Source organism: Artibeus jamaicensis, unplaced genomic scaffold, assembly GCF_021234435.1.
Source record: "Artibeus jamaicensis isolate MK-2021 breed Jamaican fruit bat unplaced genomic scaffold, CSHL_Jam_final scaffold_1964, whole genome shotgun sequence".
Classification (NCBI taxonomy): Eukaryota; Metazoa; Chordata; class Mammalia; order Chiroptera; family Phyllostomidae; genus Artibeus; species Artibeus jamaicensis.
Genome location: NW_026522030.1, coordinates 22,807,030 through 22,835,020, shown reverse-complemented (window position 1 = coordinate 22,835,020; position 27,991 = coordinate 22,807,030). Strand labels below are relative to the sequence as shown.

The 27,991-nt window shown below is 52.9% G+C and overlaps 1 protein-coding gene and 1 long non-coding RNA gene across 4 annotated transcripts; one reads left to right on the top strand and one right to left on the bottom strand.

Annotated features, from left to right (window-relative positions):
• Nucleotides 1-119: 119 nt before the first annotated feature.
• On the bottom strand, nucleotides 120-16,257 carry AQP7 (aquaporin 7). 3 transcript variants are annotated; one of them, XM_037151631.2, is made up of 8 exons: nucleotides 16,092-16,256; nucleotides 14,962-15,010; nucleotides 10,401-10,518; nucleotides 2,125-2,248; nucleotides 1,595-1,732; nucleotides 1,267-1,385; nucleotides 847-1,064; nucleotides 120-480 (listed from the first exon to the last, which is right to left on the bottom strand). In XM_037151631.2, exons 2-8 carry the CDS (start codon nucleotides 14,985-14,987, stop codon nucleotides 174-176), a joined length of 1,050 nt encoding a protein of 349 aa, XP_037007526.2. In that variant the 5' UTR covers nucleotides 14,988-15,010; nucleotides 16,092-16,256; the 3' UTR covers nucleotides 120-173. The 3 variants fall into 3 exon arrangements, with proteins under 3 accessions (XP_037007526.2, XP_037007527.2, XP_053512387.1); XM_037151632.2 differs by lacking the exons at nucleotides 10,401-10,518; nucleotides 14,962-15,010 and having other exon boundaries at nucleotides 16,092-16,257; XM_053656412.1 differs by lacking the exons at nucleotides 10,401-10,518; nucleotides 16,092-16,256 and having other exon boundaries at nucleotides 14,962-14,987.
• LOC119053840 (uncharacterized) lies at nucleotides 14,478-27,351 on the top strand. Its single transcript, XR_008389927.1, has 5 exons — nucleotides 14,478-14,531; nucleotides 15,772-15,892; nucleotides 20,748-20,895; nucleotides 24,735-24,785; nucleotides 26,419-27,351. It is a non-coding gene; the product is annotated as an uncharacterized LOC119053840 (long non-coding RNA).
• The last annotated feature ends 640 nt before the right edge of the window (nucleotides 27,352-27,991 follow it).

The window sequence follows — 27,991 nt, the reverse complement described above, 5'->3', positions numbered from 1 at the left end:
GACAGGAGGCAGTTGGAGGCCCTCTTGGCTTTATGCTCCAGCTCTGGGCTGTAACGCTCCTAGAAGAATCCAGGAGGGAAGCCCACCCATAGGAGGCACCCAGGAAGCGAGGGTGCCACTGTGGGACAAGGCTTTTTTTATTGGGGTGGAGATGGATTCACAAAAGACCTTACTTAGAATTGCTGTATTCGAATGGAGTCACTTAAGGGGGGGATGGACGGGAATGAAGGTCTGCTGTGGGGAGACACAGAGACAGAGGTGAGGGGAGACACAGAGCCAGAGGCGAGGGACGAGACCTCTGTTTGGTGAGGCATGGCCTTGGGCAACACAGGTATTCTGTGCTCTTCACTCCCCGTGTGGTTCTCCAGTGTCTGGGGCTCCCGTGGAATGGGGCAGCCGATGAAGACCAAGTAGATGATGCCACCTAGGTAAGCACCCAGCAGCGGTGCCACCACTGGCACCCACCACCAGTCCCTGGCCCTGCAGGCAAAAGGCAGAGGCCTGGTAAGGGGGCCGGTGTCCGGGAGGAAACCTGCATCCGCCTCGTGCCCAGACAGGAAGTAGGACCTGAGACTAGTGAGTGAGCTGCACCCGGGCCCTGGAGCGCCCCCTGAGGCTGGGGCCCTGTCAGCTTCATCCTGATTCAGGGACAGGGGCGGATCTGGGGCCAGAGCGGATCCTTCAGCTCAGGAGCAGGATCCACGCTGGTCACAGGGAAGGGCGGGACCCACTCCGGGCCACCCGGCAGCTGCGCAGGACTCTCCAGTGGTGCTCCTCCCATCACCCCTCCCTCTACATGCGGGAACTCATAGAAAACCTGACGGAACGTGCTTGGCAGGGCGGTACCTGAAGACCTGTGTGCCCCAGCCGGCAAGAAAGGTGAAGAAACGCGGAGGCAGGTCCCGCGACGGGTTGATGGCGTATCCGGAGTTCATGCCCAGGGACACTCCAATGGTGACGATGAGGACGCCGATCACCAGGGCCTGTGTCCCTTGCAGTGCTGGGTTGTTCCCATTGTCCGTGATGGCAAAGAGACACAGCTGGAGCATCCCTGTAACTATCACCTGGGAGAGCAGATGCCATGGCAGCCACCCAGGGCCCCTAGCAGAGCCTTGGCGGGGCCCCCAGTCCAAACCCACAGGCAGAGACGTGTCTCGGTACAGTCCCCACCAGAGTACTTTTCCTCTCTATGGTGAGGGGCTGCCTGCTGGTCCCTTCCTGAGATCGGGAGGGCAGGAGGAGGGTCAACCACCCTGAACCACTGACCTCATCCAGGAAGCCCCTCCATAATGTCATGTGGTCAGGAAGATACGTGGCAAAAATGTTAGCAGTGGCAATCGGGCCAGTCACTGTGAGATGTCCGCCCGAGTAGTCCATAATGGCTCCTGGGGAGGCACAGATGGAGTGTCAGCCTGCCCCTACCTCAGCCCCACTGGAGTCCCAGAAATATGGTCGTAGGAAGAAGGGACGGGCAGCAACTCCAGGGCGCTGCTCTCCCAGGCGTTTTCACGGATGGGACGCTGAGACAGCATCTTCCCACACTTCTAAGGAGGAGGCTGAGGCCAGCAGCAGACAACCCAGGGAGGACACTCACCGTAGAAGAGGAAGTGGATGGTGGCAGCAGCCAGGAAGGAACCTGTGAACTGACCCAGTACATACACAGGAAACTTCTTCCAGGCCATGCGGCCTAGTGCACAGCTGGCGAAGGTCACGGCCGCATTCATGTGGGCCCCTGCGGGGAGGGTGAGCATGTCACCAGAGTGAGAGCAGAAACCAACAATGACAAATAACACTGACAGCAGCAACAATAATAATGAAGCAAGCATTTATGCATCACATCCTCCTTTATTTCTCACAAGGACCCACCGAGGCAGGGACCTCCGTCTCCATTTGACCATTAAGGGAAGTGAGGAGTAGAGAAGTCAAACAGCCTGAGTTGACCCCACGTAAAAAACGGTGGGTGAAGGAGGCTCCTGAAGAGTCTGGGCAAGACAGAGGAAGGGGGTTTCGGGTGCCCTCCCTCTGGGCGGCCAGGGCACAGGCGGAGTGGGAGAAGGGGCTGGCTGGAGGCGGGAGGGGGGACCTGCAGGGGATGCGGGGCAGGCAGGGCGCAGGCTCACTCACCAGAGACCTTTCCTGCCACGTGCACTCCCATGGTGACTCCGAAGCCAAAACCCAAGTTGACACCGAGGTAGCTCCCAAGTTTGTCCCCTAGAACCATATGGGCCACGGAGCCAAGGCCAAACACCTGCGAGGGAGGGTGGCTGAGGGACTGCCTGCCCAGAGCCCCAGCCTCAGCAGAGGGCTCAGAGCTCGGCTCGAGCTCCTCACCCTCGCACCCTGGGCCTCCCCAGACTGCCTTCGGAGACCCTCTGCCATTCAGTCTCCCTCCGTAGGCCTTCCTCCTCGTGACCCTCCCCCTCGCCCGTCAAGTCCTCCAAGACCTGACCAGCAAGGGCTGGGTGGGGGGCGCAAAAGGAGCCGATGTGGGGCAGTGGAGTCGGGGGCTCTTACAAACACATCCAGGGTCCTGGACCCCGAGTCCACCTGGAGTTCAGGGGAGGGGTCCGGGCTTCAAGGAGGGTATGGCTGGTGTGGATGGAACCCCTCAGAGCGCCTCACACTGCAGCCCAACCTGAAGGAAGTTTGCTCGGGGGCATCCCCAGACTTCACGCCAAGGCCCCCATCCACAGGCCCCTGCCCCCACACTCATCAGCCCTGGAAGCCAGAAGATTCTAATGCTCTTGCCCTCAGCAATATTCCCATGGCCCTCGGGTGTCATTCTAGCCCTTGCCCATCCCTGACTTTTGGATGTCCTCAGGTGACACCCTTCACAGGGAGATTAGAGGCCCTCAGTTATAGACCTGAAGCTGGGCCCTCACCCAGCCCCCTGCAGCTGCCCACCTGAATCCACACCAGACTGTCCCTCGGCTCTTGTGCCTGCACCCAGCCTCTCCCTCCCTCTGCAGAGGCCTCCCTCTTGCCTGTATCTTCCATGCTCCCCTTGACTGGCTCCCACAGACTCAGGTCTCTGTCTTCCTAAAAGTAAATCTTCCCACCTCAGCCCAGCCTCCTAGTCCACCTGCGGAGTCTGGGACACGCCCTCAGTGTCAGCCAGGCTCCAGGAAAGAACCCACCCATCGGTTCCTTTATCCCTTCCCTTGCTCCCCCTCCTCGACCTGGCTTCTTCTTCCACATCTCACCAACAGAGCTCTCTGGGGGTTCACCCTTCTGATTTCCCAAAGGTCCCTTCACACATCGTCTTACTTGACTCTGCTGACTTTGACCCCCTTAACCACTCTGCTCCCGGAGAGTCCCTCCTCTTGGCTTCCACGGCACCTCTCTCTCCTGGTTTTCCTCTCACCTCTGTAGCCTCTCCCTCTCTACAGCTCCTTCCCACATCTTTTTCCCTCATCTGCCTCATAAATGTGGATGATCCCAGGGCTCCATCCCTGGCCCCTTTCACATCTCACTGCAGACACTCTTCCTGGGTCTTCTTACCAGGCCTGCAGCTTCAGATAAGTCTACTGCGCTAAAATTCCCCAAACCTGCACCTGGGAGCCAGATCCCTGTGTCCAGAACCCACTGGAAGTATGGGTGTTCCACAGGCATCTCAGGCTCTATGTTGAAAGCTCACCATCTCAGAAAATGTGATCCTTGTCCTATGTTCTCATTCCCATCGGCCAAACCGAAAACTTGGAAGTCACTGGAAGTCACAGATGAGAGCTTTCTGTCCCTCCACCTCACACCCAGTCAGTTCTGCTCACATTCTGCCCAGATCTTGCTCAGCCTCCTCCTCGTAGCAAGAGCGACCTTTTCTAACACAGAGATCTGACCATGTCTACCCCTCATTCCAACCTTCACTGGCTCCCCTTCATTTCTAGGATCAAGTCCAAATTCAGGAGGCCACCATTCAAGACCCTGGGTCATTTCTGCCTCTCAGTTTGATATCTGCTCCAGTGTTCTCTATATTCAGCAATAGTATTACTTCTCAATAATAACGACAATTTACGGAGAACTTACTGTGTGGTAGGCACTGGTAAAAGTTGCATCTGTCACTTCCTTTAACCCCTGCACCAACATGTGCATCAGGTATTTGTAATCTCCCCACTTAACACGTGTGCAGTCCGAGGCTTAGAGAAGCGGAGTGGCCGGTTCAGTGGAGCGGCGCGGCCGCACGTGGTGCGCGGGGATCTGAGCCCAGGCAGTCGGCCTGCCAGACAGCCTCGGGCCAAACAACCGCCCCGCCCCCGCGTGCCCTGTTTCTTCACGCACCTGTGTCTTGCCTGTCTGGAGTACCTGACCCTAGATCCCGGAAATGTGATACTCCAAGGCCACGCTCAGATGGCACCTCCTTTGAAAAGTCTGTTTGTTTTGGACACATCGACTCTGAGGGGCCTCTAGGTCTCCAGACTGTTGGAAACCAGAGTCTAGATTCGTATCATCCAATATGATGGCCACTAGCCCCATGTGGCCACTATGCACTTGGAAGGTGGCTAGTCCTGAGTAAGATCTGCACTTTTTCTTTAGCCTCCCCTGAGGACATGCTCCCTGAGTTTTTAGAGAAAGGAGAAGGAATGGAAAGAAACATCTATTGGCTGCCTCTTGAATGCACCCTGACAGGAGACCTAACCTGTAAACTAGGCATGTGCCCTGACCAGGCATCAAACCCACAGCCTTTCGGTTTACAGGACAGTGCTCTAAGCAACTGAGCCACACAGCCAGGGCAAGATCTGCTGGAAGTGTAAGGACTTCAAACCGGATTTCAAAACCTTAGTGGGGCCGGGTAGCTCAGTGGGTTAGAGTGTCATCCCCATATGCCAAGGTTGTGGGTTCAATCTCCAATCAGAGCACATAAAAAAATCAACTAATGAATCATAACTAAATGGAACAACAAATCAATATTTCTCTCTTTTTAAAGCAAATCAATTTTTACCAAAAAAAGACTTAGTAGGAAAAGGAGAATGTAGAATCTTATTAATAATTATATATTTACTGCATGTTGAACTGGTAATATTTTGGCAAGGTAGGTTAAATATAACAATTATTAAAATTAGCTTCACCTATCACTTTTTACCTTTTTAATGTGGCTACTAGAGCATTTTAAATTATATATGTAGCTCATATTGTTTTCCCCTTGGACAGTTCTTTTTTTTTAGATTTGTATTTATTTACCTTTAGAGGGGAAGGGAAGGAGAGAGGGAGAGAAATATCAATGTATGGTTGCCTCTCGTGCGTCCCCTGCTGGGAACTGGCCTGCAACCCAGGCATGTGCCCTGACTGGGAATTGAACTGCAATCCTTTGGTTCACAGGCCCATGCTCAATCCACTGAGCTACACCAGCCAGGGCCCCTTGGGCAGTTCTTATCTAAAGTTTTTGAAGAAGAAAACTTGGAGAACTGTGGCATGAGGGCCACCTCTCAAGCTGTCACGGAGGACGCAGGCCAGTGGGAGGACGCAGGGTGGAAAGGTGCTGAGAGCCAAACCGAGGCAGCACCTCTGCCCGCAGGGGCAGGTGTCAGAAGCCCCAGCTGGAGTGGGTGTTGAAATGAGGGAGAACAAAGAGAGAAAGCGTCCTGGACACCAGGGAGGAACGGAGTTTCCCGAGGGCGGTGTCATCAGTCATGTGCAGCCTTTGGGTTTAATGCACGAAGGCCTAGAAAGCATCCCTTTGGATGTGACAATCCAGCCGTCACTAGTAATGTGGCGAGCACTGTGTCATCAGGCCATGGGGACAGAATCAGGTTCGAGAGACTGAGAAGTGAGGAGGCAGTGAGGAAGGGTTGAAGGGTTCCGTTGTAGACCTCCCTTCATGAACCTGCCTGAGAAGGGAGGGAGCGAGGTTGTGAAAAACGAAGGGGCTCATGGGATGAAGGGAGGGATGTTTTGTTCTGCGTTGTGCTGTTTTAAGCAGAGCGACTCTGGTAAGTTAAGGGTAAGAGTGTCCTGGCCAGGTGGCTCAGCTGGTTGGAGCATTGTCCCATGCACCAAAGGGTTGCATGATCCCCAGTCAGGGCACATACTTAGATTGTGGGTTCAATCCCTGGTCTGGGTGCATCTGGGAGGCAACCAATTGATGTTTGTTTTTCACTCTTTTTCTCTTTCTCTCTCTCTAAAATCAATAAACATCACTGACTGGTACTGGGTGAGCACCATCCTGCAAACCAAAAAGTCACTGGTTCAATTCCCAGTCAGGACACATGCCTGGGTTATGGGCCAGGTCACTGGTTGGGGGCATGTGTCTCTCACATCAATGTTTCTCTCCTTCTCTTTCTCCCTCCCTTCCCCTCTCTCTAAAAGTAAATAAATAAAATATTTGAAATAAATAAATAAAATAAACATATCCTTAGGTGAGGGTTAGGAAAAAAGTTAAGAGAGGGAGAAGCTGGAGAGAGAGAAAAGGACGGAGCAAAGTACCCCAGTAGAGTACGGGGTGGGACGGGCCCGGGAGTGCAGGACCCTCCAGGACCGAGGGAGGGGCCCTGCCCTGATTGGAGCACGCACAGGCAGGTGTGTCTGGTGGTGAAGGGGCCTGGTGGGTGAGGAGCCAGACGGCCAGAGAGAGGAAGCCCGCCTGATGGTTTTCCCTGTCAAGCTGGCAAGGAAGCCGCCTGCTGATTAAAGGGCAGGCAGAGAACAGAGCAGCTCTGGGGGAGTCTGAGGAAACGTGAAACAGCCCAGGAGAGGAGGGGGCCCACCGGGTTCCCCAAGAGCCCCAGGACAGGTGCAGAGGGGCCCAGAGGCAGGCCAGCTTAGGGTCAAGGGTAGGATGAGGCAGGAGAGGACAGAACAGGTGGGGTGTGAGAGCGGGGAGTGAGGCCAGGACAGGCTGACAGGTTGAGGGGGTGTCAGGGCGTACAGGGAGTGGAGCCAGCATAGAGGATCTGAAGAACGAGAGTCCTTATTTCCAAGTAGGAGCTCAGAACCATTTGCTAAAAATAATGAATGAGTGAATAAATCCCACATGATCTCCTGTGGCCATGGCTGCCAATCGGCAGTTCAGAGGCCCAATTCATCCAGCACACATGTTTTGTTTGGATAACTTGGGCGTGTTTATTTATTTATTTATTTATTTATTTATTTATTTTTCGAGAGAGGAGGAGAAAGGAAGGAAGAGAAACATCAATGTGTGAGAGAGACATCGATCAGTTGCTCTCACATGCCCTGGCCCGCCATCCAGGGATGCGCCCTGACTGGGCATCAGACCGACGACCTTTCGTTTCACAGTCTGTTGCTCAACCCACTGAGACGCAATAGTCAGAGCTGGATAACTTGGTTTTGATCATCAGTTTCAGCTTCTCCTGAGAAATCAGAAGCCCAGGTAACGCTGGCCTTGCATGCTGGCCTGCACGGCAACAGTTGGGACTGGGGCGGCTGCGTCCTCGCACAGGCCCGCAGTGTTAACCACGGGCCTCACCACTCTGCACTGCTGCTCTGGCCTCTGGCGCCTGCGAGTTTGCAACCCCTGCCCTACGGTTTGGTTCCCTTCTACAGCTGATTTTTCAGAGCCCTGATGGCCCAGCTCCTCCCCTCCCTGGCCAGTGAATGTGGCCCAGCCTGCTGAGTCCCTCCAGCAGCCACAAGGCCAGCCCCAGGGACAATACCCCCAGAGCTGCAGAGTGGAATTGAGTAGAACAATCCATTTCCCTCGACCTGGCTGCAGTAAAGGGAGCCCAAGGTCACACTTGCTTTTCTAGGAAAACCTTCACCCTGATGACTCACTGAGTGTCCTTCCTGATCAACTTGGCACAGGCCCAGCAACTAAAAATAACAATACAATGTCCTATATGAGCTTAAACTTTCCAAAGTTCTTTTACATGTGTTACCTTTTTTTTTTTTAAGAGAGAAAGGAAAGAGGAGAGAGAGAGAGAAACGCTGACTTGCTGTTCCACCCATCCATGCACTCCTTAGTTGCTCCTTCTATGTGCCCTGACCGGGGATCAAACCTACACACCCAGCGTATCAGGACAAAGCTCTAACCCACTGAGCTGCCTGGCCAGTACCATGTGTTACTTCTTTTTAATTCTCACAGCAAATCTGAATGGCAAATGTTTGTGCTCCACTCTGTAGGTGGGAAAACCAGGCCCAGGGTGAGGTCATGGATGACCTATGGCGAGGGCATTACCTCAGCCAGGAGACAGTTCACAGCCAGGGTGCTAGAAATTGTGCCTGAGCTAGGCTAAGGGACACAGCATAGAGATTAAGAATCAAGACTGTGATATTAGACTGCACTGGATTTAATCGTAACTTAACATATGACCTTGGGCAACTAACAGTCTCGTGGAGACTCAGTTTCCCCATCCGAGAAATGGGAATAATAATAGACATTCACAGGACTGTTGTGAGGGTTTGGGAAGATGCTGCATGTAAGGGGCTTGGTTTAGCATCAGCACCAGGTATGCAGTAGGTGCTCAATAATAATCTTGATAAAATGAAGAGAAACGCAGACACGGGCAGGCATCAATGGACGCGGGTGGTGCCTGTTTTCCCTAAGAGCTCTTCAAGGAGGCACCCTCCTGCCTCCTCGGTTCCAAGGTTTAACAGCCCTCATGGAGCAGGAATGTAATGAATTACTTTGCTCTGGATTAAGACACAGCAGAATCGAGTGTTGTCATAGCTCCTTCATAGCTCGGGAGCCAAGCAGCAGGGTGAGTAGTGGGGGTTGAGGAAAGGGTGGGAGGCAGGGAGGGGAGGGCAGCTGAGAGCCCTTGTCATAGTGACCAGAGACCAACACATGTGCCCTGCTTGTGAACTGGGTGTCGGCCTCTTGGCCTTCTTCACACAAGCCTGCCAGCTCGATGTTAGTGCCATGTTCACTAGTGAGAAAGCTAAACTTCTGAACAGTTGAGATGCTTACAGAAGATCACACAGGTACGTGATAGCAGAGCCAGCATTCAAACCCAGCTTCAAAGCCCACACAGGCCCCATTTAACGCGTTTTATAACTGAGAAGATAGGCTCTGAGCCGCGGAGAGATCTGACCAGCACCAGCTGGTGACTCGGTGGCAGGATCAGGATAAGAACCCACATATTCAGAGTCCCTTGGGCTCGGTGGGTCCCATCATCTCCTACCCTGTGGCTCAACACACACACACACACACACAACCACACACACTGCCTCTCTCCCCACTTCCTCTGGCGTGCTCCTGACTGCCTTTACTTCTCCTCCCAGAGGCTGCTCCTTTCTCTCAGCGACCTGGATCCTCCATAAGGTGCAAACAAGCATGGCACCGCTTAGGGGCCCGGCTGGCGAGGGTGGCTGGGCTGAAGCAGTTGAAGAGAGGGAGTTCCTAAGACACTGCCTCCTGCTTGCGATCTTCTTTCCCATCGTCCACTAAAGGAACCCTTGCCAAGTCCCCAGTGTCTTCCATTTCATCAACCCCTACAGACCTTTGTCACTTCTCACCTTTTCTGGCTGGCTGAAGCCCCCCATGCCACTGACCACTCCCTCCTCCTGTGAATCCCCACCCCCCTTCTGTGGCCTGGTCTCCACCCACATCTCTGGCCAACACTTCTCAGGCCACTTTGTGTGCCTCTCCAGGGCTCTGTTCTCAACTGACTCTCCTTCCCTATATACTCTCACTGAACGGCTTTGATAACCACCATCCATACCCTGGCAAACTCTGTACTTCCAGCCCAAGCCACTCTCGGGAGCTTGAGACCGCCGTATCGAACCACCTCTGGGATTTCTTCCCTGGCGCCGCACCTGATCACGTCCAAACTGACCTCACCTCTCACCCTGCTCTGGACCCTGGGCTCAGAATGTCCCCCTTGGTACTTACCCTACTTTCAGTAGGGTACCTACCCTACTTGGTACTTTATGGCTTATCAAATCTTCATTCCATCTTGTATACCTGCCTCGAATGTGTGGTTTCTTCTCCATCTCCGGACCATTCGCCACCCTCTCTCTATCCTAGGTTTTTGCAAGTCTCTTAACTTGTTCCCCTGCCTCTGACCTTGCCCATTCTGCTGAGACTCTGCACAACAGCCAGAATTTTCTTCTAAAAGCCAAATCTGACCACCTCCTTCCACTGCGTGTAAACTTTCAGTGTCTCAGGATTGATTCTCAACACCTGGCACTAAACCCTCCCTCCACTCTCCTCTCGGTTTCCCATCTCCCTTGGTTTCCAGCCACACCTCCTGACACCCCCCCAGCCCATAATTTTGTTCTGCCCCCAAATATTATAAGCCCTTAATGTGCCAGAAAGACTTGGTGAGACAGACAGAGCTCTTTTGTTACTTTCCTATGCTTTACCCTCAGCTTCCCAGCTCAGAGACTGAGGCATGGACAATGGGACCCAGGGGGCCCGCAGAGGGAGGGGGTCGTGGGTTGACCTTACTGAGCCTCACCTTTTTGAAGTCCTGGGGCTCATGCCCCTTCCTCAGAGCCCACCCACTCACCATCATGACGTATGTGCTCATGAGCTCAGCCAGGAACTCTCGCACCACCTCCTTCTGCAGTACTTTTTGCATCTTCATCACCATGGGCGGCGAGATCATCTTGGGGCTGCGGGAGGACCTGAAGCAGCAGCCGCGGCCCATGGGCAGCCGTGAGACTCAAGTGCACTTGCTACCCATCAGCCCTTCCACTCACGGCTGTTAATGTGTAACCCAGCAGCCTGTCTACACACACCTTCTGTTGCCCAGGGCTACTGGGACAGCTGAGATCAGAGACAACCGAGTGTCACAGGGACATGGAGAGGGACTCAGCCAGGTCGTGCCCCTTCTCCCTTCTGGTGGGGACTAGACTGCTGGGAAGGGCACGTCAGCAAGACCACTTTGCAGAGCGGGCATTTGGGGATCTGATGAATGCCATCTGGGGTGTCAGTGAGCCTTGGGGGAGAAGCAAATGGGACTGAGCAGGCAGGAAGGTGGAGCTCAGCTGTCTATCTGTCTGCCTGCCTAGCTGCAGGAACCAGATCTCTGAGGATGCAGACAAGACATCAGGCAGGATCTGACAGCCACAAATGGCTCTGGAAACAGCAGAGGGTGGGGCAAATTCTGCTTCCAGCCTCTATAAACAGCACTGAGGCCTGAAATATGCACCAAGTTCTGCCAGAGATGAAGAGAACTGTCTGCCAAGTGCATCAGGCTCTGTAACCAGGTCAACACAAACATGTTTACGATTGAGCGTGTGAGTGAATTAACAAATGAATGAATGAACAAATGAGAGAGAAGGAGAGAGAAAAGGAGGGACTGGATCTCACTCTCTGGCGTATTCTCAGTGTGTAGCACAGTGCCAGACACAGAGCGGGTATTCAGTACACACTGTGGTATGAACGAACACTGGGGAGTTCATCTATCTACCTTTCCACTAGATCCCCAGCACCTTCTACACTTTAGGTAGATGCTTGATAAGTATTTATTTAATAAACCCATGATTGGATGGATAGAGGAAAAGGTGTTATAGTTGCCATCATCTGTTAAGGGGTGGGGTGGGGTAGAGCTTGAATTTGGAGATGGGGTGTGGAGGCTAAAGAGGAGAAGGAGGGGAGAGATGCCGGTAACTCTGAGTGTGGCCTTTCGTGCTTGTGAAGACTGGTGATCCTCCCTGTTGACAGCCTGAGGCTGACACCTGGCACCCACTACCTCCTCCCGATAGCAACCCCGCCCCTCACCCTGCCTCAGCTTTCCTAATTTCCCCAGCCTCACAGCAGCAAAGAGTAAACAGAGGGAGTGAGAAATACAAACCAGCCATGGATAAAACACCTTTCACTTTTCTGGCTGAGCCTCCATGTTCGTAGATTACCCACCCTAGTCCTTGCTACCCACCCTAGTCCTTGCTCTGTCCTTATTCCGGGAAAACAAACCCCGGGCTGAGCATATGGAGGATGTGGAGTTGCCTGAGTGATCCCTTCTCTCCCATTCAAATCCAGCTCCCGTGCGTCACCATGTAGGGTCCCCTTGCCCTCATGGCTGACCCCCTCAGCCCAAAGAAGAGCCTCCAAGCAGCCTGAGGCAGGCAGGAACCCAAGAACAGTGCTGGGACAGTGCCACAGAAGCAGAGGAGAGGTGGACAGAGCAGGAAGTCAAGGACACGAGACAGTCTGGAATCCTGGCCCCTTCCTCCTCACCACACAGTAGGCAGGATACAGTAAGTGGCAAATAACCACCAACCAGCCACCGAACCAAGATTTGTTCAATTCCTACTATGCCTCCTACGTGTGGCATGATCCCTGCTCTCAATAAGAAAAACAAATGATTATGCAACTACTATGAAGTGTGAGGAGTGTTGCCACAGGTGAAGTGTGAGCCCTGAGATTGCAGGGAAGAAGCCAAAGACCTAGAGGAGGGGGCAGGAGGCTTTCCCATAAGGTGGAAAATTTAGGTCAAGAATAGAAGGCTGGCCAAGTCCTGGGCATTGGAGTGGCATGGGCAAAGGCTCGCAGCTAAGACAGGGTGCGAGGTGTCGAGGAGTTCTGTAAGGAGGGGCTGGCTAGGGAGAGGAGTGAACACAGCGTGAGATGGGCAGAGAGGAACACAGGGCCGGATGGCAAAAGGCCTCATGGCCCCTGTTAGGGAATCTGAACCTGGCCCAGAGAGCCATGGGGCCCGGCGGAGGATTTAAACAGGAGGGGCTGCCCCCTCTATGAAGGCTGGGGTGAGGGAGCAGGTGGGGGGCCACGGTGAGCCATCTGGAAGCTTCTGCCACAGGCAGGCTGAGAGGCAATGGCAACCTGCGCCAAGGTGTTATGAAGATGGCTAGGAGACAGTCATTCTGACAGGCCTTGGTGTTGGTCAGAGAGGAGAATGGAGAGGAATGAGGCAGTGGCGGCCCCAGCCTCTGTCCGGAGCAGCAGAAGGGCAGGTGAGGCCCAGGAGAGAAGCAGCAGGCCTAGGTAGGAGAATGGGAAGTTCTCTTCTGGGTGCACAGAGTTCGGGGAGCCCACTAAGCATGTAGGTGAAGATGACCTATAAACAGGCAGCAGGTCACGTGGTCTCGTTTAGAGCTACACACTTGGAGGTCACTTGACCCATGGACATTTATGAAATAGCTCAAGGGCAGAGAATGAGAAAATGACATCTAAGAAAACTGACCTACAAAGACACGAAAAGCCAACCAAATAATTACCTAAGTCGTACGTGCTCACCAAGGCACTAAATAGCTGACAACTCACCTACCAGTCCTTCGGCTGATTAATCAATCTGGCAACGTAACCAACCAACCAACTCTCCTGCTAACTCATTCATTTAATTATCTAATCAACCAACCAACAGTAAACTATCCAACTCACCCCAAGCCGACCATCCAACCTGCTAACTAACAGTTATTCATTCAACAAATGTTTATTGAACATCTACTAGTGAGTCAGGCCGCAGAGATACAAAGTAAAAACTCAGGCTCCACCCTGGGAACGCTCTGTGCAGTGAGCGAGGTGGGCCATGGCAGCCCCGTCGCAGGTGAGAAGCCCCAGCCAGGAGGCGTGGCCTGAGCCCTTTGAAGAATGGGCGTGATTGGGTGAAGAAGGCCGGGTTCATACACACAAGGAGCACTTACTCGGCCACAGGAAAAGGTGACACATCGCCATTTGCGACAACATGGATGAATCTTCAGACTATCATGGTAAGCGAGATAAGTCAGACAGGAAAAAAACCATATGATCGCAATCATATGTGGAATATAAAACTAAAGACAACAAATGAGCAAACAAGGAAAACAAACAAAAACTCAGAGACACACACGACAGCGTGGTGGTTACCAGAGGGGAGAGGGAATAGGGGAGTGAAGGGTAAAGAGGGTCAAATACCTGGTGACTTTGGGTGGCAGGCACACAGCGCACCAGACAGATCATATATCACAGAAATGTACACTTGAAACCTGTATGATCTTATTAACCAGTGTCGCCTCAATAAATTTATTTTTTTTTACAAATAGGCAGAGGATGGCCTGAAGTGGCTGTGGGGGAATAGGGTGGTGGTAGGAAGAATGGTGAGGGTGAGCAGGTTTTACGTGTTTTAGGAAACCGGTGACTAGACGTGCGGCCTGGAGGAGACAGAGTGTCAAAGACAAAGTCTTGGTTTCTGGCTTGAGCAGCAAAGGAGAAGGGGACCTTAGACTGAGTTGGGACCGGAGGAGAGGAGCGGGCTGGCGGGAGCGGAGGAATCTGTTTCCAACTGGGGCTGAGTTGCAGGCAGGACGCCAGCGGGTCTTTGGAAACAGGGTCTGAAAGCCCCGGGAGGGCCCTCGGCTGCAGGCAGCGGTGTCGTGAGCACAGAGGGGGACGCGCCCGTTCTCCCCACCCAGGACTGTGCACACACAAACATCGCTGCTCATGGGCAGCTGACAGGCAGCAGTGAAATGTAATAAGCAAGTACATTTGTGTGTTAGAAAGTAGTATGTCTACAGGGAAAGACAGAGCAAGGAAAAGGAGTGGGGTGTGACTTCAAATAGGGCGGTCAAGGTAAGCCTCATGGAGAAGGTGGCGCTTGAGCAAGGACATGAAGGAGGTGAGGGAGTGAGCCTGTGACTGACTGCGGGAAGAGTGTTTCGGGAAGAAGGAACGGTCACTGAGGGACTCAGCATGTTTGGAGGTAAGGAAGGGGGGTCAGTGTGACCGGAGTGGGGAGAGTGGGGGTTGGGGGAGGGGGAGGTCAGAGAGGAAACTAAGTGGGTAGGGGCTCGGCCATAGCAAGGATGTTGGCTTTTATTTCACCCCCAAAAACCTGAACCTGAGAGGATGAGAGGAAGTGAGTTCAGTTCGGTGGAGCATCACCTCCATACAGGGACTTGGAACTCACTGACAACCCAGTAACCCATAACCGGGTCTTTCTGGGCCTCCCCTCACCCCAGGGCCCAGCCTGTGCTTGGCTATGGGTGCCGGTGGGAGAGGCCCTTCTGGGCCCCTTGAGCTACTGAGGGCATCAACTGACATGAGGGAGAAGCTGAGGGTGGAGCAGAGAGGGCACTGGGTGGGCTGGGTGGGAGACGGGAGGCTGGTGTAGGGGGGGAGTGGGTGCTTACCGCTTCTTCCTGTTTGCTTGAGTCATATTCTGTCAGAGATTTTTAGATGCTGTGGAACCAAAGAGCGGTCACTAGGGCTGGGGGGGGGGCACAGAATCTGGCTCCGCATTCTCATCAGACCTCAGGTTCCAGGGGCAGAAGCCACGGGGCCAGCCGCTGCCAGTTCCAACCCCTCAACCCAGCCAACCTGGCAGGGAGTAGAGGTGGGTTGGATGTGCTTCAGCCAATGGGATGAGGCCCTGGAGTCCCACCCCCTCTACCCACGCTGGCTTTAGGACCCCTGACCTCCGGACCAGGCCCTTCAGAGCTCCTTCCCGTATCTGCAACAAGTCCACTTCTGACAGTGGAGATGCCCACCGACTCCCCTCAGTGGCTCCTCCCTCAGAGCTGCCACTATAATTGCCTCTAATTAGTCTAACCTCAAGCTCTCTTGCTGCTGACTTAAACTTGACTTTCTAGGGCTTCTTCTTTGCACACACACACACACACACACACACACACACACACACAAGGATGCGGTCTTAAAAATTCATTTAGTCCATACCCCTACTTCAGAGCAAAGTTTTTTTCTCACTATTCCTGGAAATTCCTTGTATTCCCATTTTCCTTGCAAATCCTTGGGTTTCCCTATCCTGTCTGTCCCCGCTGTTCTCCAGCCCAATTTCCTTCGGCTGCAATACGGTCACGACCCTAGCCCTGACTGCAGAAACCGTTAAGCCCCAGCCCCAGTCTCTCAAAGGAGGACTCCAGGGGAGGGACCTGGAAGCTGAAATCAAATCATCTTTCTGATCTGCATCCCTTCTGCTTCAGTCTAGCTGGTCTCCACACTCCCCTGGTCCACATCCCCCACCCCATGCCCTGCTGACAGCCCAGTGGAACACACCCTCCCAATCTTGGCTCCACTGCTGATCCTCCGACATTCAATTTACAGGTAAGGAAACCAAAGCCCAGAGAGAGTGTCCTGCAGCAACCCAGGACTACACCAGAATAGACACCCAGGCTTTCACCTCCCAGCTGAGGCTCCTTCCCCAGACAGTCCCATGGTCGTGTCCCCAAATAGTCCCCAGGGAGTGTCATCCCAAAGCCTGGGCCGCCAGGGAGGCTGCCAGCCACGCCCAGAGCAGACTCACTCTGCTGAAGTGCCTTCTGCTTCTCGGTGTCCACCTTGGGGGCCTCTCAGTTACAGCCGGTCTTGGTCTTGTTCCCCCATGACCGTCCCAGGCTCTGAGCTGGGGCTCTGCTGTCCTTGTGTCCCCAGTCTAGGACCCGCCTCTCAGCCCTCCTCGGGAGCGGCTCCAAGTGCTGCTCTGCTCTGCTCCTCCAGGGGAGAGGTCAGTGGGGCAGGGGTTTGGCCCGTGTCACTTGAGCCAAGTCCAGATGAACTGCCCAAAATAGCATCCCTTCTCCCGCCAGCGGTGCCACGGAAACCGGGTTCTGAGACAACGCTTGTGTGGTCAGAGGTGGTGTTCCGGGTGGGCGCTCGGCCTCATGGTCTCAGAGGAAGGGCCTATCCTCCAAGCCAAGGGTCCAGCCCAAAGCCAGAGGAAGCCCTCCCAGGCCCCAGACCCATGGGAGGCTCCAAAGGCTCCCGAGTGTCTGGCTGTGGGGAGAGCGGCCCAGAACGTGGATTGGAAAGTTCTAGAGATCAGCAGCAAGGTGGAAGAGCAGGGGAGGAGAACCTGGGTCAGTTCTCAGAGAGCCCCCATTCTGAAAGAGCAAGGGGGATTCAGGCCCTGGACTTCCCCAGTGTGAGGGAAAGGAGGGCGCATAGCCATTTTTGCAGGGAAACCCCCGTCTGAGAGGGGAGGTAGAAAGCCAAGCCTAGACCCCTGGGGGTCTCTAGTCTGGGGTATGGGAGGAGAAGCCTGGGTCTCATTCTCTGGGAGCCCCCGCCTGAGCAGGGGAGGGGGAAATGTAGGCTCTGTCCTTGAAAATGCTTCCGTTGGGAATGGCAAGCGAGGCCCCTGGGAAGGAACCGAAGGCAACCAGAGTATGGGGCTCTGACCTGGGGCACAGGAGCTCAGTGACTACGGCGGGGTCAGGAGCAAGCCCAGGGACCCGCTGCCTTCTGAGAGGACTTCTGGAGCTGGGGTACGTTGGGGCCTCCGTGGAGGAGGAATGTGGGATTTCAGTGGGTGACCGGTGGCAAAGCAGAACAATGGTTGTTGGTGCGCAGGATAGTCCAGGGAGCTTCTGAGGCCGGGCAGCCTCTCCCGTGGGAAGGCTGTGTGAGTAAGAGTTGGTTGCTCAAAGCCAGCTCTGGTAATAGAACCGTCCTCTAGAGGGTGCCAGTAGACTGGGCCAGGTCTGGAGCCCGGGTTGCCCAGGTCCCCACCCCAACTTGCCCTGCAGGTCACTCTTCAGGGAGAGGCAGGGGTCAGCCTCAGTTCTCCAAGTCAGAACTCATCCTTAAGGAATGAACTCTCCCACTGCCCTCATGCTGAGGCTACACCCTTCACCTCTGCGGACTCAAGTGGCTTCAGAATGCGAAGTCCGTCCTTCAGGACAGGAGGATCTACCCCAGGGGACACATGTCTTTATTCCTTTCTTGTGTGTGCTATTGATATGAGGATAGGGTAAGGGTCACAAATAGAGCTGAGGCCTCGGCTGGTGTGGTTCTACAGTAGTTCAATTACCAGTCAGGACACGTGTCTGGGGTACCGGCTGCGTCCCAATTTGTGGGTGTGCAAGAGGCAACCAACTGACGTTTCTCTCACACAATGATGTTTCTTTCCCTCTCTTTCTCCTCCCTTTCCCTCTTTCTCTGAAAATAAATAAATAAAATCTTTGAAAAAATAAAAGTGGAGCTGAGGTCTAGAATGAGGTTAGAGTTCGGGCAAAGTTGGATTGGGCTGGGGTCAGGTTGGTGAGGGAGGGGACTGAGACCCATGCTGGAGTCAGAGGTTAAGCTCATTTACTAGGCTGGGTGCTGGGGACCAGCGGTGGAGAAAACACTGTCCCATTTGTCTCTTGGGAGAGAGAGAGAGAGAAATGGCAGATGACTTAGGATACACTGTGATAAGGTGGAGAGAATACAGGCAGTAGCTAAGCCAGCCAACCTGAAGGGGGTCAAGAATCTTCCAGAAGAGATGACATGGGAGCCGAGTCCACCCAGGCGATGGGGAGGGTGAGATGGGGTGATGATTTGAAGCCATTTGAAGCCCAGTGGGATTCTGAGAAAACTTAATGTCTTCTGGAAGAGGTGAGTGGCTTGCAGAAGGAGGGATGGAGAAGTGGGCAGGGGCAAACCTTGAAGGACACGAGATCAGACTTTATCCCAAGGGCCTGGGGAGCCACTGAAGAGTTCTAAGCAAAGAGAAGAGCAAAGGAGCCAACCGGAGGCCCTTGAGGCCCTTGAACATCCAGCATACAGAGGCACGGCTGGGCCCGAGCTTGCGAGAGGGTCCAGCTGGAGAAAGAAAAGAGAACAAAAGTTATCAGCACCTGGGCATTCACTATGGGGGTTGATGGGATTGCCCGAAGGTGTGAGGTCGTGGAGCAAGGGACAGGGGCGGGATTCTGGGGACAGGAGGGTGACTGAGAAGGAGCAGGTAAGGAGGAGACGGAAACCCACGCACCGGGCTGCCAACAGGCTACCAGGTGCTCGGGAGGTCAGAGGCCGCAGAGTTGGGTGCGACAGGGGGCCGTCCTGATCAGCTGGGGGGACAGAGAGGGTGGCCACAGCGCCGAAGAAGTGATGGCTGAGGAGGCAGGAAGTCCAATTGTGGAGAGAAGAGAGGCGGCTAAAGGGGCCAGGAGTTTGGGCATTTGGGTCACAGTTGGGTATAGAACCTGGAGTGACCTCTGGGGCCAATGGGTATGTGTGGGAGGCCGAGAGGAGACACCTGGGGTCCTACCTTCACAGGGTAGACTCTGAGTAGGGCCACCAGATAAAATGCAAGACACTTTTCCTGGCTGATGTGGCTCGGTGGATTGAGTGCCAGCCTGCAAACTGAAAGGTCACTGGTTCAATTCCCAGTGAGGGCACATGACTGGATTGTGGGCCAGGTCCCCAGATGGGGGTGTGTATCTCTTGCATATCAATGTTTCTCTCCCTCTCTTTCTCCCTCCCTTCCCCTTGCTCTAAAAATAAATAAACAAATGAAATCTTTAGGAAAAATGCAAGATGTTCAGCGAAATTCAAATTTTAGAAAAACAGTATTTGCAATATTTGGGACCTATTTATACTAAAACACTATCCATTGTTCCTCTGAAACTCAAATTTAACTGGGTGTCCTAGCTGTGAGCTGCAGTGAAGTCCCTTCCAGATGCTTTGCACACTGACCTGGGTTTAAGTCCTAACTGGGCATTAAATTCACTGCACAACTTTGGCTCAGTCCCTGCCGCTGGGCCTCTGCTTTCTCATCTGTGAAATGGGGTTGGCAGATACATGGTTCTCCCACCTAGCCACTTTGGCATCCAGATGGGCCCCAGGAAAATGTTTATGAAGTCAGCAATAGACCATTAAGTCAAAACTAATTTGGTTGGCCCTGGCTGGTGTGGCTCAGTGGATTGAGCGCCAGTCTGCAAACCAAAGGGTTGCTGGTTCGAGCCCTCATCAGGGCACACGCCTGGGATGCAGGCCAGGTCCCCAGTAGGGGGCACTTGAGAAGCAACCACACATTGATGTTTCTTTCCCTCTCGTTCTCCTTCCCTTCCCCTTTCTCTAAAAATAAATAAAATCTTTTTAAAAAACTAATTTGGTTGAAGAGGGTAAAGGGGGGATAAAAGGTGATGGAAGGAGACTTGACTTGGGGTGGTGAGCACACGATACAGTGAACAGATGATCTGCTGTAGAATTGTGTACTTGAAAACGATATAATTTTATTAACCAGTGTCACCCCAATGAATTCAACTGAAAAACTAAATTGGTTGATAATGAATTGGTATTTTGCAAACTCTGGTATTTCTTTAGGCATTTAGTACTCTTTCAGAAATTGTTCAGTTTTCTCATTCTAATTTTGCCTGCAATTCATTGCTTTTACTAGCAAAAGGTTAGAATAACCCCATGCTCATCAATCTCCCATTTCTCATTCATGACACTAAAAATCTTACCACTCGAACTGGCAAATGGGGACTGTCAGTGCTTGACCTAACTGAACACTTGAATACCTATGACCACACAGTCAAGCAAGTCAAGCAGATACAGTTGTCTCTCCTTGGAGTGGAAAATTTTTTTAAATAGAAAACAGATTTTTAAATCTCAGATCCTTTTATTCTTTTATTACCTATAATATAAATAAACCGAGAGAACCTTAAAAGACATGACAACTCCTAACTCCACGAAAACTCCTGCTGACGGTTTGGCAAGTGTCCTTCTCACCCTTTTTCACGAGCACACGTGTAAACCTCCCCTCCCCACGTTGTCAACAATAAGTAGAATGAAATTTATACCAGGTTTTTGTACCGCACTTTCTTCATTCAAACATTTGTTCAAAAGAACTTTGGGTGTCAAAAGGTCCACGTCCACATCACACGTGGGACTGTGCACACAGAATTTTTAACGTGCCCACCTCTTCCTTTACTATAAATAGCATGGGACAGACACAGCTCACTGAAACCTGGTAAGGAGTGTGCACACAAATAGAAATTTTCAAAAATTAGATGAAAATACCCAAAGATGCTAAAAATTTTCTGAACTTCCCCAAAATGCCCCTCAAAGGGCTGATATGTAAAAAGCTAATCATTTTAGTTAATAATTTGTTTCAACCAACCTGCCACTTGACTAACTTCCTCATCATGCAAACTGCTTTCCATCAACTTACTTTAGACTTGGGGTTTTCCAGAGCCTCTTGAGCCCCAGGAACCCATTGTGTAACTGAGGAGTCCATGGTCTCAATCAGCAGGAAAGGAGCCCTGGTCTCTGAAATCACCTGAAGTTCATGAGATTCTCATTCTGCTCAAAAAGAGAGAAGACACTTAAGTCTCACCCAGGTGAGTGTCCCCTTTCAAACTCATTTTTTAGGGAGGAAAATGAGATTCAGTACAAGATAGCAACTTTGCCCAAGATCACCCAGAGCCAGAACATCCAGTCAGGGCCCTGCCCCTGCCCCAGCAGGCCAGGGTCCTCCCAGACAGAACCGGGGGTTGAGGGGCTGGTCTGGGGCAGGACTGAGGGGGAAGAGCACAGACAGGACCCAGGGTGACCTTTAACCCTGACCCTCTGCAATAACCAGGCCCCCAGCCCCAGTTCTTATCCTCCCTTCTCAGAGTCGTGCCTGGGCCTCCAGGACAGAGTGAACAAAGACTAGAGCAGAGCCAGAAGGCACAGTCACTTGCCAAGGGCAAAGACCCAGAACTCAAACCCAGTCCTGCTGCACTCTACAGCTCCTGTCAGACTGCCTAATTTGGCATTGGAAACCAGGCAGAGAGCTTAGGCCTGTTACATTCTAGTATGAGCTGGAGATTTCATGGAAGGCTTCCTGGAGGAGGGGGTCTCATCAACAAAGTTGGGAGATGACACTGAAGGAATTTGCACATATAAAAAGAAAGTATTTGCATCTTTGTATATGTGTGAACAAGTGTGTGAATGGGCAGGTGTATGTGTGCACGTGCATATCTCTGGTCTTACATGTGAAAATTGCTCTATATTTGCTTTCTCTGAGTCTCTGTGTTTCTGTGTGTGTGTGTGTGTCTCTCTCTCATACACACACACACGCACATACTCACAGAGTCCTGCACACATGACTGTGAACCTATTCCACTGGGTTAATATTTTCCTGCCTGCGTCAGCACAGTCCCAGTCAGTGGGCAGCTCACTGCAGGAACGTGCCCTATCTGATCTGGCCGGGAGCTATGGGCCTGGAACAGGGGGCTTGAGGTGGGCACAAAGCCCATCTCAGCCACCCCAGGGTAAGCTACTCTTTCTACCCTCTCCTGCTCAGCCTGAGAAAGTGGGCAGGCCCGGTGGCCTGGCAGCCCTGATGCGATGTGACTGCCCTACCTCCCCACTTACACTGAGGTCTCCCCAAGTTGGGCACCCTCCCTTCTTCCCTACAAATGGGCCAGGCCAGTGACTCCCTTCATTACCTCCTCACTCCCCTATTCTTGTCCAAATCCCAAGGCCTCTCCAAACACAGGCATTCCACTGAGGACAAACAGGGAGTAGAGACCTAGAGGAAACAATCACAGGTTATCTCTCTTCAGCAGGAAAGCATGCCATCCTGTGGGATTTTATTTACAGCTTTTCAAGAACATAGTGATTACACCAAGGGCCTGTGCAGAGAGGTCTGTGCAGGCAGGGAGCAGGGCACCTACAGGCATTGCATCTCAGCCAGGAAGGCTCAGTGGAACACTGGGACCCCAAGGAGGGTGTAGCCTTGCCAGTTTCTGGGCCCCTCCCAGCATCAGTAGAGGATCCTCCCACGCTCGCACTGGTCCCTGGGGTGCAGGCTGGGCCAGACTGGGCTAGGCAGGCAGGTACAGTCTCTTCTGCTCTGGGCACAGCCCAGGATGCAGAGTGAGTCAAACCCAGATGTCCTGGCTCCTGGCCCAGGGAGAGGATACCCTAATGCATCTGTGTTGAATAGAATGCAGAATGAAGGGAGAACCATGACCCCTGTGGGACTGTCCCCCAAAGTGCAGGCTTAGTGGCTTCCTGCATGCTCATGGTCCATCTCTGAGCAGGCACCTCTCCACCCTAGGGCCACTTCTGACTTTCATAGCTCTTGCCACTTTTGCCTTGTGGGCACCCTCCTCCTTAAAAAGATGAAATAAAGAACATATTTTATACCCTGGCCGGGTAGCTCACTTGGTGAGAGTGTCACCCTGATATGCCAAGGTTGCAGGTGGGTTCTACCCCTGGTCAAAGCACATACAAGTATCGACCAGTGAATGCATGAGCGGAGCAACTCACTGATGTTTCTCTCTCTTTCAAATCAGTAAATGAACATTGCTTTGAACGGTATCTTACAACTGTGCTGAGATAAAGATGAATATATTAATGTTGCATATTGAAAGATTTTTTCAACCTACAAGTTCATTTTTTTTTTCTTAATTTAAAAGAAGACAATTTTTATGGGCTTTTAAAAAGAACATCTTCGCAGGCACCGTGCCCGGAGAACGTGGCCTGCACGTCCCCGCCCCTTCCGGCCTCCCCAAAGCGCCATCCCCCGGGTGCTCTCCCCAGCGCAGGCCTCAGCCCACTGCGGCAAATGACCCACAGCCCTCTCTCCCTTACGTCTAAGCGGACTGTCTGCCTCCACCTGCTCCAACCCAGCCGTATCTAAACTGCTCCCAAACTGTTTGCTCTAGTTTTTTCTGTTTTTATGAAGCATTTTATAACAAATCCCAGCCATTATGTCATTTCACTTCTGCATTCTTCAATATTCATCTCTAAAATGAACGTTTTCTTACATAATCGCAATGCCATACCTGACAAAATGAATAATTCATGGAATTATCAAGTACCCACGGCTGTTTCAAAATGCCTTTTTTAATTAGTTTGTTAGTTTGGGCCAGGATCCAAACAAAATCACACATTACTAGGGTTAAGTGCTCTTCTTTTTCTTTTTTTTTCATCTTCACCTGAGGACATGCTTGTTGATTTTAAAGAGAAGATAAGGGAGGGAGAAAATGAGGGAGAGAAACCTTAAGATGATCAGTTGCCTCCTCTATGCACCCTGACCGGGACCAAACCCAAAACCTAGGCATGTGCCCTGACCGAGAATCAACCCATGACCTTTCAGTTTATAGGACAACACTTCAACCAATGGAGCCACACCAGCCAGGGCAGGTTAAGTGCTCTCTCAAACATGAGCAGTTCCCCTTTCATCCTATTATTTGTTCATGTCACTGACTTGTGGAATAAATATGGTTCTATAGAAAGTCCATTTTCTAGATTGGTCTGTTTGCTTCCTTGTGGTGTCATCTAACTTTTTCTTCATCTCCTGTATTTCTCAGAATATACAGCAAGTTAGCTCTAATGGTGTGATTTTATTTAGGTTCAGACTGGGGGGCAGGGGGAGTCCCTTGTGAACAGTGCTGCGCGCCTCCTCTTGCATCCCACGCGGAGGCACAGGATGTCTAGCTCCCTGCTCGGTGGTGCAGGCCAGTCAGTGGCTTCAGGGGGTGGGAGCCTGACCCTCCCACTGTCAAGTTTCCCCATCAGCTGTTCACCTCCCAGTTTCATCCTTTGATTTTTGCCTTAATCAATTCCAAAATTCTTTCACACTAAAGCATTTTAAAGAAGCTCTGGACAGCAATTTCTTAACCCACAGAAAAGAAAGGTCTAATAATAGTGGAGTCTCTAGTACCCGATTAGTCAGAGCAAAGAGGGGAGTCAGGATCAGAGAGACTTTGCAAGAATATTGAAAGAGTGAAATGGTGGCAGAAGGAGCAATGGGAAACCCAGGGACCTGCTGGCCAGGCACCTGAGTCTGGGTCTGGTTCACAGTTTGGCTATCAAGAGTGGGAAGGTGGGGCTCCCCCACCCAGATGGTGAGCTGTGGTTCATAGCTCAGGCTTTATAGCCAGGCAATCTGAGCTTGAAAACAGTTCAGCCTCTTAATTGGCTTGGGTAACTTTGAGCAAGGTATTTAACTGGGTGTCTTCATCTGTAAAATAGAGATACTAATCCTTACCTCTCAGGGTTGTTGGGAGAGTAGATCAAGTTGATAAGAGGTGTGGCAAGTGCCTGCTGGAGAACTGACACTCTGTGGTAGAGAGGATGCCTGTTTGAGGAAGGGGGCCCTGCCCTAACACCCCCTGCCGTGCCTGACCCCAGGGCCAGGTAGAAGGGCTGCGGGTGGAATATTCCTATGCTCATTCCACAGGCAGCAAGATCAAAGCCCATGGACTTCCACCCAGATCTCCAGCTGCTCCAGGTGGGTGCATCTGGTCTCCCAGGCTTTGCCATTCCAGACTGGCCACTCAGCTCACTGACCTTGACTCCCTGGTGCCTCCTGGATCTGGGGGCGAACACAGACCTACAATCACCAGCTCAATCAACAACCTCACCCAGTGGCTGGGAGATTCAGGCAGGACAAGGTCTTTGGCGGGCAGCCTCCCGGTGATGACCTGGCCTGTAGAGCATATTGTGCATAGCAGATGCACAATAAATGTATGATGAGAAAACCGAGCTCCCCCTGCCCTGAGTGGGGGAGAGCTAGGTTGTCAGGTCAAGTGACTATGCCTGTGGGTGCGATGGAGTGGGGGTTTTGGCATGCGTGGCTCAGAGACCCTGAGCCCTGGGGCGAACAGCCTGGGCAGGGCAGAGAGCCGGGAGCTCCTCACTCCTGCTCTTGTTCCAGCCTGTTTGCTCGTGCCCTGACTGCTCCCACACACAGCCCTGACCCCCAGTTATACTCTCACTTGTTTCCTGCAGCAGCTGAGGCAACCTAGACTAGGGCTTCAGTGGGGTGGGGGGTCGAAATACTCCCCCTTTCAACCACACGCTTTTTAATGGCACCCGTAAGACTGGGCACTAGCGCCCCCTGTTGGCGGTCTAACCTGACTCCTTTGGCCATGAGTCCCATCCTTCTCCCCATAAGGGATGATGGCAGGATCACCCTTAGCCCCAGGGTCCTGCTCTGAGGGGAGACGCCAGCCCAGCCCACATGCCTTCATTGCGGCTTCCAAGTTTTCTTTTTCACATCACTTATGCTGCCTCCTGTCTTGTTTTGTTGACTTTGGTGCTGTCTGTTTGCTTTGGCTAAGCCTACGGCCCCAGGATGAAAACTCTGAACTGGGGGAAGTGTGAGCCTGAGAGACAGCAAGCTGGGGGTGTGGGTGCGGAGTGGGGACCTGCTGGGTGGGGAGGGATGAGAGGCTGGGAGAGCTGTGAGGCGGTTCCCAACCTCAGTCTGGGGGATGCTGCCGCTCACCCCCAGCAGGCCAGCAATGTTGGGGGGGCCGGGGAGGGGTGGACAGACTTTCCCAGCCTCACCTCGGGCTTGTCTTGGCCTGTGACTTTAATTTGTTTTGAAGCTTAGCCCCAGAACACTAAATGTCTCGCTTCTCTAAGAGATTTGGATACCCTTTGGAGCCCAGAAGGCAAGTTCTTAGAGATTCTTATCTGCTTTCAACCCCTCATCCTTCCCCTGAACAGCCCAGGGAATGCCGCCATTCCCCACCCGAGGCCCCCAAGACCAAGCCATCCTGGCTCTCCAAAAACCTCCATGAAAATCTGTCACCAACAGCCTTTCGAGGGGGCCCCATGGGGATTATTGTCCCTCCACATTTCACAGTGGGAAAACTGAGTCCCAGAAAAAGTAAAGGAACATCTTGGAGTAGGACCCAGGTTTCCTGGCTCCTAGCCCAGGCTCTTTGCCCAACTTCAAGCCTCTCTCAGATCATGGAGCATGATGGGAAGGCGGCAGCAGGGCGCTGGAGCCGTGGTAGGGGCCAGGACACCCAGATGTGGGTATGTAAGCACATGGGGTACCAGTGCACCGAATGCACACAGAGCAGGGGCGCAGGCAACCTAAGGCTAACATGCTTCTCTCCTATCTCCCGTAGACCAGGCACCACCTGGACCCTTATGTCCTTCCAGCCTGAGAGAAAGTAAGAGAAAGCTCTGGCTCCACACCTGCCTGTCTGCCACACTCCTGACCTGCCTGTGTGGCCTGCGGAGTGCGCATGCCCTCTCAGGGTTAGGATGAGGGAGCCGCCCTGGCCTGCAGCCAGAGGCTTAAGGGATAAGCCTAGAGAAACCGCTCCTGTCACCATGGGCTTAGAGCGCCCAGCTCTGCTAGCTGGCCCAGCCAAGCCCTCCTTGAAGAGGATAAGCTGTCATCAGGAGACTTCTCACCCGCCCGCCACCCGGGCCTCCTTTTCTGATTGTTTGCCAGGCTCCAAAGCTGCATCGATCTTTCAGGGAGACACCAGCACCCACGCACAAGTGCTTTGGGAAGAGCCGTGTGTCCACTGTAGCCCTCCACCTCATGCCACGTGCACCCTCCACACCTGTGGCCCACATCTTTGCACGGCCCACACGGCCTATGTGCACGGGGACTTTCTGTCCTGTATGCACCGTCAAACATGGGCACACACACAAACTCAGGCATGTAACATAGCACGTGTCCCATGGAGATGAACACATAGGTGCTCCATTGCATACACACACCTGCCCCTTCCTGAACCAGGGCCATGTGAGGGTGAAGGGTGAGTCACCTGCTAAACCGTGGGATCTGCTGAGCCAGCTGCATGGGAAGCCCCGAGCTGACAAATATGGCCTCGGGGGACCAACACCCCAAGTGGAGCCCGCCCTGCCACCAGCCTCCAGCACCTCCAACCCTCTACTTTTACCTTATTACCTCCTGCCCATGCCCTCAGCCAGGACTCATGACAGAAAGGCACCTCTGCCCTGGCTGGTGTGGCTCAGTGGACTGAGCACAGGCTGTGGGCCAAAGGGTTGCCGGTTCGATTCCCAGTCAGAGCACATGCCTGGGTTGCAGGCCCACGTGAGAGCCAACCACACATTGGCGTTTCTCTCCCTCTCTTTCTCCCTCCCTTCCTCTCTCCCTAAAGTGAATAAAATCTTTAAAAAGAAAAAAGGCGCTGTAGCTTAGTTGGTTAAAGCCCCCGTATAGTAAAAAAAAGGCACCTCTATTCCTTTCAAATTCATATGTGTGATTATATTCCTACCCAGGTATCTGCAGTGGAGCTGTCACCTGTCACTGTACCTTGAGGGCCACCATCCAACTTTTGCTATTAGTACAGATGCCCTAGGGGAAACCAGGATGGCAGCAGAATGCACCTGTCCTCATCCCTGTCCAAACCCCAAGCCTCCCATCTGCGCCTCCTCCGTGCGAGCCCTCTTGTCAATGACAATCCACACCTCTCGGCCCTCTTAACTTACACACACTTGAGTCAAGGGCCCATTCAGGGCCAAACAGGCTTTGTCCCCTCTTGCCCTCTCCCGCCTGTGTATGCCTGCTCAGGATTTCGTCCTCCAGACTGGGCCCTCCCTGAAGACAGAGACAGTCTACAAACATGGACAGAGGAATGGGAGACCAAAGTGGCCGGTGACAGTGTTATCCAGCAGGTGAGGGAAGCTAGTAAGACCCCCCTACCTGGCCCCTCCGGCCCC

Bases quoted from the DNA above. Each gene is read 5' to 3' on its own strand.
- AQP7 (XM_037151631.2), bottom strand. From the start codon at position 14,987: ATGACTCAAGCAAACAGGAAGAAGCG. The intron at 1,733-2,124 runs GTGAGTGAGCCT...CCCTCCCCGCAG, and splicing joins CGTGGCAGGAAAGGTCTCTG to GGGCCCACATGAATGCGGCC. The intron at 1,065-1,266 runs GTCAGTGGTTCA...CTGCTCTCCCAG, and splicing joins GGAGGGGCTTCCTGGATGAG to GTGATAGTTACAGGGATGCT.